Below are 11,260 nucleotides of genomic sequence, written 5' to 3' on the forward strand. Positions count from 1 at the left end.
CGTCCTTTTGGAGGCGTCCGTCGTGTAACACCCTCCTAAACCATGTGGCATTTATATAAAAATTCAGAGTAAAACATAAAAACAAGGGTGCCACAATTCAATAAAACAATTTATTATAACTCACTTGCCATGCTTCACTAATGAACAATCATCAATTTAATAAAATCATGTTTCTACACAGCAGAATATTCATCATACGGATAAGCATAACATCATCCATGCAATATCCTACAAAATTAATAAAATAACAACATAATAGAGTATCATCATAGACTCTAAACTAGCGTTCCCAAGTGTTACAATATCAGAGCATGACACCGATGCTATACTTAAACAAACTGACCTATGAGCTATCCTCACCAAAGCCAAAAACCGCTACTCGCCAATCTGAAAATGTTAACAGTAAGGGTGAGTCTCATTAAAATTAACAAATGTTATTGAATCATAAATAACAATACCTCATAAGTACATCATTCACCCAATTGAAAACATATTCAAAATTCAGATAAGTTTCATCCTCATCAAAACCAAAACATCATAACAAAATCATAACACTGGAAAACATCCAATCATGTTATAAAATCATGATTATGTAATGACTGACACTATGCATGTGGTACCAAACATCATCAATGGGAATAACCCACCGACCGATCCAACATCATCAAGATACGGCCATGCCTGCACAAATTCCACACAATGGGAATTATACCCTTCACTGAATCCCCACATCATCAGGATTCATCCATCAACAAATGATTATGAATGAATGCAACATATATAACAGACTTATACCATCATCATCATCATAAATTATGCTCATATATATTAGCATCATTCAAGTACAATTCAACATCATCATATACCCAAACAATCAACACATCATCACATTTTAAAATACAGCATGTATTGTTATAATTCATCATATACGTTCATAATACATCAATCCTCAATTAAGAAAATTCATGATTTAAATAAAATCAAATTACTATCCACTTCATCACTCTAAACATCAAGAGTGTCTCACGTGCTTCATCCTGCTCGAAACGACATTGAAAACGGACTAACGGTGTGAAAGTTATGGTCAAAACAAACATTTTTCAAAAAGACTGACAAAGGTAACCGGTTACTCAAAACCATGTAACTGGTTACATGCCCCGTAACAAGTCACGTTTTCAACATCCTTCAGTGGTAACCGGTTACCCAAAACCATGTAACCGGTTACTACTCCCCAAACCATAATTTCACGCAAAGCACAACAGAGGTAATCGGTTACTTCAACCATGTAACCGGTTACTTCAACACGAAAATCAAATCTTCACTACTGTAACCTTAGGTAATCTGTTACCACCCTAAGGTAACCGGTTACCACGTACCTGCAATCAAAAATTCAGCATTTTGACAGCATCTATTCATTCCAATCGATCCAAAATCAAGCCAATGCATTCATAGACACACAACAACATTATTCCACACCTTATAACACACATCTGTCATGGTTTAGTGAATTATTTAACATCATACATCACATCATTTCATCAATTGCAACAATTCATACAAAAATCCCAAAACTCCAAAAACCTAACATGTGAACAATTGATCTAAACAACCTACTCAATCCATATCATCACATATAACCCAATAATAGAGGTTAATTGGAAGAGTCCCCCTTACCTTAGCCAAGAATCTGGACTTTTCCCCTTTTTCTCCATCAAACCCGTAAGCCCTTTTTCCTCAAATTCAGCAAGAATCTCCAATATTCAAACTCGCTTATCTCCCTCATCAAGAACTTCCCTGACACGAATTAATATATCAAATCAAAGGAAATTTCGTGTAGAATCCGAATCTTCAAGAATTACCTGATTTGGAGCTACGAGCAGGAAGTTATGACTCGTTTTGTGAAGGCTGCACCATGAATACGAAAATAGGTATTTGTCCATGAGCTCTCTCCTTCTTCCTCTTAGGTTTTCCTCTTTTATTTTCCAATTTCCTTATTTTTCTTACTTTATGAAAATAGATTATAATTTTAGAAAATGGCTTACTAACATAGCACTCCCTCTTTACTAACACCACACTTGGCCCAATAGCCCATCTCATAATTCTCCAAATAATTCAACAAAATACCAAATAATTCTAAATAATAATTTAATTTCCAATTAAATTAAAATTAGAAAAATGGGGTGTTACAACTCTCCCCCACTAAAAGAGTTTTCGTCCTCGAAAATATACCTCCAGCGAAAAGTTCCGGATAGGAGTCCTTCGTCTAACCCTCTAGTTCTCAGGTAACATTCCCATCAGTCGATCCTCAAAAATCCATCTGATATAACCAACAGAAAACATGTTTCATACATTCAAATCCCCGCTTTTACGTCGCATTTGACCATCCAAAAGTATACCACTCGTTATATCTCCAAAAGGTTAACGACAATGAAACGTCGAGGTGCGACCCATACAATACGCCCAATAACTAAATAATATAATTACACAATCCGTGGTATGATCTCAACATTGCAGTAATGCATTCCATCTACCGAACGTACCAACCTTAGACACACTTTTCCATTTGAGTGATAAAATAATACTTACACTTTTCACCAACTGCTTCCTTCAAGAAACTCAATAATAATATTTCTATACCATTGAATTTCAACTATATGACTCCTCTCAAGTCACACCAGCAATTATCCAACACGTTACATTTCGCTTTTGCTGCACTATTCTGATTACTCATTACAATCATCATCACCAATTAGATTTCTTAGTTTTACCCAATTCCGACTCTCTTTACTCATTCGTTTAAAATCCTCCTTTACCATACATGGTACTAATTTACCACTTAGCAATACTTACACGCACTCAAAAACAAATTCCTGAGTTACTACATTTATTAAAACATTCCAACCATCGGAACGAGTACACACAAGTAGTTATAATCACACTCATCAGCCTCAATATACCATTGCTTACAAAATAGCTCAAACTGAGTCCCACTCTTCTCTAAGAATTAAATCAACTTCGTCCTTCATAGAGTATAATTCTTCATTATATCTGGAAATCTACAATAACACCTTACAACAACACAAAATTATTATAGCATCATATAGTATCAACTCATCGTCTTAACTTCGTCGAATACATACTCGTTAACTACGTACAACCACAATAACATATTCATCATCTCAGCAATTATTCAAAAGGATTCTAATTCTCCAGTACAACATCCTTACATCCACTAGATCCTAAATCCAACATATAGATCAATACATGTTCTCTACGTAGGCTCCCGACATATTAATTCCTCACTGCCCACGAGTAGTACTTATAACACTACTCCACATCACACTTTCGTTGCGCGACTCTGATTACCCGTCTTAAGTCATTGTCCATTATGTTGCACTCCTTCATATTCACTTCTTCATAAGTTCACACAACATGGTGAGTGATTATTCTCACAGTTTAATATCTATCACAACTGATACCATTAAGGTAACAAAACAAGTTCATCCCATTTATATGATTCCATCTACTACCGACAAGAGATTTAGGGTGATCAAGTCCTAAATTTGTAAATAGATAGTCGACAACCATATTTAAGCATAAACCGTCGTTACTACATGATAGTGTCCCTTTCCGAGTTTGCACTCAAACTCATTAACATCGTCATAGCCCAATAATTCACCTTGAGTCTTTACAACTCGCACATTTCCCTCTTATTGGATCTTTTCAGTGAGACACCAATGTTCAAACATTTTACACAATCCACTTCATAGTCACTTAGCATCACACACTTGTTAAGTACTTCCAACTTCATAATCACTAATATACTCGTACATTACTATTTATCTCGTTCCAAATCAAAATCCTCATCTTAGCAAAAGACCGCGACAACATTCATAACTCGTGGTTTCACTCTAAATCCCATGACATCTTTCGCATCCAAGTATCATTCCACTCGGAATCTCAACAAAGTCTTTCTCACATCAATAGGTGTCAGAAATCCTCTATAATTCTTCTTTTATACATGTCGTTGCTTTAGCATCACAAATATGACTTCAACCGTTCTAAAGTTTATTTCACCTTTTATACTAATTCACTCCTCACTAAAATCCATCGACACTCCAGTCATATTTATTACCGAATATCTCATCAACTTATTCATCAACAACATGTTCTACTCAATTTCGTTTCCAACAATCGTGGTAGTAGGCATTCCTATTCAACAAGTTTCACGCTTCCTTAACCGACTTCAGAATCTCTCCTCATAGGATCACCTCTATTGTATTTATAACTCTCCCATAAGGTAGAACATAATCTCTCCTTTTCGTAGGTTCAAACAGGACATTAACCCGACACTCGGAACTCAAGATATGAATTTTCCAACGTCATCTGAAATGCAACATCGTCATCATGCGGCGACACTCTATACGATATCTCCAAAACTCCTCAAATGGTACATTTAATTCCTAAAATTACTTCTCAACAAACCTTTTAATTATTCCTTCAATCCGTTCAACTCTGACACTAATGCCTCGTGCGGTACCAACGAACAAGTCTAGTTCTAAGGACAAATGTAACCATAACTGCACCTCTTTCCAACATCATCCTATCACAATTAAATATGTTACAGCTGCTGCAACCATTTTTATAACAAAGTTCATTTCTCTAGCTTTCCTACGCTTCAAACGGAACTCAAATCGGATGTCTAGAACTCCAGTTATGAATTTTCGAAGTTTCATAATGATTCAACCATTTTCCTGCGTTTTTCTTACGGAAATTCCGCTCCAAAACTCATCATCTTCAAATCAATCACATTCCAAACAGCCTCTTATCATATCTCTTCGCTCCCAAACTTCTTATAACTTGAGCGACACATTCCATCGCCGAAGTCCGATTTCTGAAACATCACGACAGCAATCCTCTTTGCAAACTTGCAACTGAACCTCTTCCGAGAAGCAAAGCTTCTCCCCCACTTCGCTCAAACCAACTCCTGCAACAAAACAAACAAGTACCGACAATGATTCACTCACATGTCGCGTACCAAGGAATAATACGCCGACATTATTCAACTGTCGCGCAACTCAACTGACTCGACAATTGGCCGGACGGATCAAATTACACCATTTAATTACACCAAATATTACACTCATTTATAACCTTTGATTTATTTAAAATCTAATGGCTATTAAAAAAACAAGCTTAGTAAAATATTTCCTTTTTTCACATGACCATTCATTCTATATATATCTATCTAATAAATGCCATATATCTTAATACAATATTATTTTTCTTTCACTTCAAGTTCATATATATTTACATGTACGGTCAAATAAATAAAACATATGAGTTTACTCTTAAAAAGATAAATTTAATTATTATTTTTATTTAGCTTAAGTAACACTACTAAGAATCAGTGAACAGTATTATTTATATTTACTATGAAATTGTTGATATATGATTTTTTTTTTTAAATTTTAAAAGAAATTTCTCATTGTTTTCTTCAGTTTTATTTAATTTACATTTTATTCTTTTCACTTAAATTAAAGGATAAAATTAATATATTTTTAATTTTCATTTTCCAAATATCTGTATATATATTTTATTTGAATAAATATTATAGAGTTAAAATACTACTAGCATGATATTATAATTATAATGCTTCATAAATCTTAGTAACAAATAGTTTTTTATTTTAAAATGAATTTCATTTTATTTTATATTTTAATTTGCAATTAGATTATTTTGTACTTATTATTTATAATTTTATTTTTTAAAAAAGTTTTATGTGCATTTTGAATATTATTTTCTATTTTATTTTAAAATATATTAATTTTATCCTTCAATTTAAGTGAATAGAGTAGATTTTATTTTAAATATAACTAAAAAAATAATGAGAAATTTGTTTGAAAATTAAAAGAAACTTTGTTTTTCATAAAATGTAAATTTGATATAGTAAATATAAATAGTATTGTTCACTGATCAATTACTTAGTATTGTTACTTAGGCTCTGTTTGGTAAGCCATGTTTTCGAGCTTATAGCTTATGTCTTATGTCTTATAAGCTCATATGATAATTTAGACTCGTTTGGTAACGGTCTTTTCATCACGAGTTTATAGTTTATTTTACTAACTTATAGCTTATTTTCCAGACGCTATTTCAAATAGCGTTTTAGCTTATGTTTTATAGCTTATCATTTTTTCTTCCTTTTTTATCCTTATTATTTTAATTAAAATCCATTTTTAACCCTTATAATTTATTTTAATTTAAAATAAAATAAATATATATTAAATATCTTTTATATCATTATACATTTATAAGTTAATTGAACCGCTAATTTTACCAAACACTTCAATTAACTTATAAGCTATCAGTCTCAACCATCCGATATAAGCTATAAGTCATCAATCATCAGCCATCAGTCATAAGCTATAAGCTATCAGCTAGCTTATCAGTCAACCGCTATTTTTACCAAACAGACCCTTAAGCTAATTTAGAATAATAATTAAATTTATTTTTGGTATTTATTTTTTTAAGAATAGAATCATGTGGTATTTATTTTTTTTATTTGATTGTATATGTAAATTTATATGAATTTGATTTTGATTATTTATGTGAAAGAAAAATTATATTGTGTTAAGATATATGACATTTATTAGATCGATATATATGGAATCAATGGTCATGTGAAAAAAGGAAATATTTTTCTAAGTTTGTTTTTTAATAGCCATTAGATTTTAAATAAATCAAAGGTTGTAAATGAGTGTAATACTTGGTGTAATTAAATGGTGTAATTTGACCCCTTCTTTTACTTATATATATATATATATATATATATATATATATATATATATATATATATATATATATATATATATATATATATATATATATATATATATATATATAAATTGTTAGAAAGATCCTAAAGTTCTATATTGGTTGGAGATAGAGCATTGAAAGAGTTTATATAAAGGGACGCTCCTCAACTTAGCAACCGATTTTGTAAGGATGAGTTAGGTCAAACTTTGATATGATTTCAGAGCCTATCGATCGGACCATGGACCGCCTACCGTAATATCCACGCACCAAGCCCAAAAAGAGTGTTAAGCATGAATGCGTAAGTTAGAAAGATCATAAAGTCCCACATTAAGAGTTTATATAGAGGGACATTCCTACGCTCATTTTTTCCGAAGGACAAACCAAAATTTTAAGTTGCATCCTTAATTATACCTGCTCCATTTCATTCCATTTTTTTCAAATTTTTGCAAGTCGGACATGCTCGTTTGCTTCCCCTTGTAAATGTCCATGCTTATGTAAACAACACTACTAACTAAAATACTCCCTCCGTCCCACAATGAGTGACCCAGCCACTATTTCACACAGATTAAGAAAAGTGGTTAAAAGTAAGAGAGAGAATAATATTTTTACTATAGTACCCTTATTATGTATTGAGAATGATGAAACTTTTAATAATTAGAAGGTAGAATTGGAAAAAGTTTATTGAAAATTGTAATGGGTCACTCATTTTGGGACATCATTTTATTCCAAATGAATACTCATTGTGGGACGGAGGGAGTAGTAATGCAATGCAACTACAACCACCCTTTGACTTGAATGTTTGGTGACATTTTCAGTGTTTTCCACTTCAACTAACACACCCTACCGACAAGAGATTACAAAGAATCAGACCACTGAATCATCACTTTTGCAGCTGCCAATCACATACCCATCAAACCATTTCATCACATTTCTCCCAAGTACGAGGTAAAAATTTCAACTTTATCTTAGATTTTACTAATCTGTTCCTTTTTCATCAATCTTCATGGCATTGTTTAGAACTGAAGACTATGTGAAAGTGAAAATTTCATTGGGTTTCTTGAGAGGTATAAAGGCATTGGAAAATACTTCAGAGTGCTTTTGGGACTGGAGTTTTTAGCATATGTTTGATCTTTATAGCGACACAGCTGAAAAAAAAGTGTGTCCGTGTTAGTGTCCGACACTGATACGATACCAACCCTTGTGATTGCGTTTAATTTATTCAATATTTCAAATTATGAATGGTTTCGACGTGTTAGTGCCGTGTTTGGTGTCTGTGATTGTGTTTCTTAGTGTTTGATCTTCACTTGCTATCTCTTATGAGTTTTCACATTTCAGATTCTGAAAGATTTATTTATGTCAGTAGTATTTGCTCTAGAATAAAGGGTTTTGTAGTTTATTTTTTTGGACTAATATTGTTCTATATGTTCCTTTCTTCTTGAATGATTTGTAGTTGCGAAAATGTTGGGCGACACTGATCGACTCTCAGAACTGAGAACATCAAAAGACCAAATACTCGCAGACTCTGGGTCTGAATTCAGTGATCACGAAGAAGAGGAAAATTGTTCGGAACAGATACTTTACTCGGCTTCCTTTGAAGAACTTGCGCGCAACAGTATTAAATATGATACAATCATATGGCTTTCTATATCATTACTGCTTGTTTTAGCTTGGGGAATTGGTCTTTTAATGTTGCTTTACCTTCCCTTTAGGAGATATGTACTTCGAAAGGATTTCGCTTCTCGCAGATTATATGTTATGCAAACTGAAATAGTTTACAAGGTAGTATATATGAATTGTTACGCGTGTTCATGATGTTGTATTATGAGTTTGATTGAGAATTGATTTTTTTCTCTCTGTTGGTCTAGGTGTCAAGGCCTTCGTTTATACCGTTTTGGGGGACCATAACAATCAAGAGACGCGTACCTCTTTCTTTGGTGATTGATATTATTATTGAACAAGGTACTGATGCAGGTCTCACCCGACAATGTTTTTTGTTATGTCGGAACTTTTCCTTTAGCTAGATTTCGTATTTTCTTATTCAGGTTGTGTGCAGTCTATATACGGTGTCCACACTTTTCGAGTTGAAAGTATTGCTCATGGAAAGGCTGCTCCTGTAGATGTACTACAACTTCAGGGAGTTTCTGACCCCAATCTTTTCAGAAAGGTATGAAACAAAACATGTTTTTAGCCCAATTTTGTACTTTTCCTTAACATTTACTGCATTGTTGTGGTTCTTCAACATTATACTAAATGCGTCCAACGGGGATGTCATGATCTTAAAACAATCAATTGATTTGCAGGTGATCATAACAGAAGCTTCTAAGATCTCAGGAGATTTGAGTAAAAATTGGAAGCATATTGCTCCAAGCATAGACGTGCAAAACATGGCTCGTATGTCAGCGACAACGGAGGGACCGGGCGTTTCGAAACCACCATCTACAAGTCATAAGGTAATAACGGACCCCTTCCATGAATCATAATAAATTGCCACTCCTAGTAGCAACTAAAGGGATTGAATCAGTAATGAAAACAATACAACTTGAATTCTAACTTTTTGCTTGAATTTCAGTCATATAAACTTGTATTCTACACTAATCTGCAGGTGATAGGCTCGCCGCGTTCTTCTTCAGTAGAGCGCAGAATAGGCGGAGGATTGCTTCTTAATAAACTAGAAGAAGTCAGTAAATCAGTAAAGGTTTGTATCTCATCTTAATAAACTATTGATTCTATTTGCATTTATGCTTTAATTGCTTTTTTTCTTTACAATAATGACCAGAGACTTGAGCTGCTTATCGAGAAGTCGCACGGTTCCCTCGCCCGCTAGCTGAAGTAGGTCATATGCCAGCCCTGCAAGATTTGAATTGAGTTGTAGTCTATGAAGCACAGACATGACATCAACATCGGTAATAATTTAAAAATGAATAAATTAAACGTAATCATAAGTATCGGTGTCGTCTCTTGCTACATACGCGTTACTCTGGCCTTTAAGAAAAATTGTATCTAGTTGAATTAATCTAAGGACTAGGAATTTTGATCTCAACCATTAGATTAATCCAATGAATGTGACATTTTACTAGAGATGTAGATGAGTTTGTAGAGGATCCACCTGCCTTATACTTTTGTCCACATGTATATTTTGGATAGATGTAATCAATTTCAACCAACCACCTATTGGATGTAATATATAAGATATTAATGTGTGGTTAGAATTTCATAAGAATCTATTCATCAAGATTTTTTGAACAATACATCCAAAACTCATTAACATTTTTAAGAAGATTACACCATCATTCTTTCTTTTTTTCCACCAAACTTCACTTCAAAATGGTTATTTTTGCTTCTCTTCAAGGCCTTCATGGTTCTCTTCTAAGATCCCAATTCCTAGGCCAAGATCATCATCATCTTCTTGTCATAAAAACATCCAAAAGAACTCATAGAAACCTAACTTGTCAACCACAAATATGTGCCGAATTCAACATACTAAAAATGATGGGAGGAAGAGGATTATGCAATGGAGAAATAGGAGTTGAAAAAGAGCTGAAGAGGAAAATTGATAAAGAGGAAACACCATCATCATCATCATCATCATCATCATCATCATCATCAGTATTATCATCATCTAATGAAAAAGTGCAAGAAAACTCAGAAAAGTTGGCTAGTGATACTGTTGAAATTCCAGAAGATGGTTTTGAGAAGGAAATGATGGGGCTAACTGGAGGGTTTCCAGGTGGTGAAAAAGGTTTGATCAAGTTCATTGAGGAGAATCCACCTAGAAAAATTTCTCAAACTTTTAGTGTTGAAGAAAGAAATCAAACTCTTGTTGAAGAACCCAACACACCATAGTTCAAATTAATCTCTTTTCTTTTGTAGCATCTATGTATCTATGAGAAATCAAAATGAGAATTAACTAGTATTATTATTATTATTGTGACAAATTGAATTGATCATAGTGTTCTATTTTAATGAACTTGAAGAGAATGATGAAACAGCATCACATGATGTGATTTACTAGAATACAAAAATGTTTTGACAACTTCCAAGTTGTCTATTCATTCAGTTGTTCACCATAGAATTTTGAAACGTGTGTCCAATGTTTCTTGTTGGATTGTCCAATACGAATGTTATCCATTTAGATATGGATTAATAAAAAAATCTGGGCATGGGAAATATCTTCGTAACTTTAGATTATTGCAAATAAATATAAATTATATATAATGTATTATATACAATTTAATTATAATTAGGATAATTTGTAACATTAAATAAAATTGTTATTTCAAATTTTAATATTAATGTAAAAAAAATTATTTGTAATAATTTATAAAATTAAAATTAAAATATATTTTTACTTTTTAAAGTATTTTATATTTTATGTATCATATAATATAAATTCTATTACTTTTTATTTAAACTATTTTTTATATTTAATTTATTAGTCAAATTA

General features: G+C 32.6%; 2 protein-coding genes across 2 annotated transcripts; both read left to right on the plus strand.

Moving 5' to 3' along the window:
• Positions 1-7,602: 7,602 nt before the first annotated feature.
• On the plus strand, positions 7,603-9,730 carry LOC131609598 (uncharacterized). The gene is made up of 7 exons (XM_058881343.1): positions 7,603-7,761; positions 8,267-8,595; positions 8,682-8,775; positions 8,859-8,980; positions 9,117-9,266; positions 9,419-9,511; positions 9,593-9,730. Exons 2-7 carry the CDS (start codon positions 8,275-8,277, stop codon positions 9,638-9,640), a joined length of 828 nt encoding a protein of 275 aa, XP_058737326.1. The 5' UTR covers positions 7,603-7,761; positions 8,267-8,274; the 3' UTR covers positions 9,641-9,730.
• Positions 9,731-9,992: 262 nt separating this feature from the next.
• LOC131609599 (NAD(P)H-quinone oxidoreductase subunit S, chloroplastic-like) lies at positions 9,993-11,032 on the plus strand. The gene has a single exon (XM_058881344.1). It carries the CDS (start codon positions 10,141-10,143, stop codon positions 10,657-10,659), a length of 519 nt encoding a protein of 172 aa, XP_058737327.1. The 5' UTR covers positions 9,993-10,140; the 3' UTR covers positions 10,660-11,032.
• Positions 11,033-11,260: the final 228 nt, after the last annotated feature.

Source organism: Vicia villosa, linkage group LG6 (assembly GCF_029867415.1).
Source record: "Vicia villosa cultivar HV-30 ecotype Madison, WI linkage group LG6, Vvil1.0, whole genome shotgun sequence".
In the NCBI taxonomy this organism is placed as follows: Eukaryota; Viridiplantae; Streptophyta; class Magnoliopsida; order Fabales; family Fabaceae; genus Vicia; species Vicia villosa.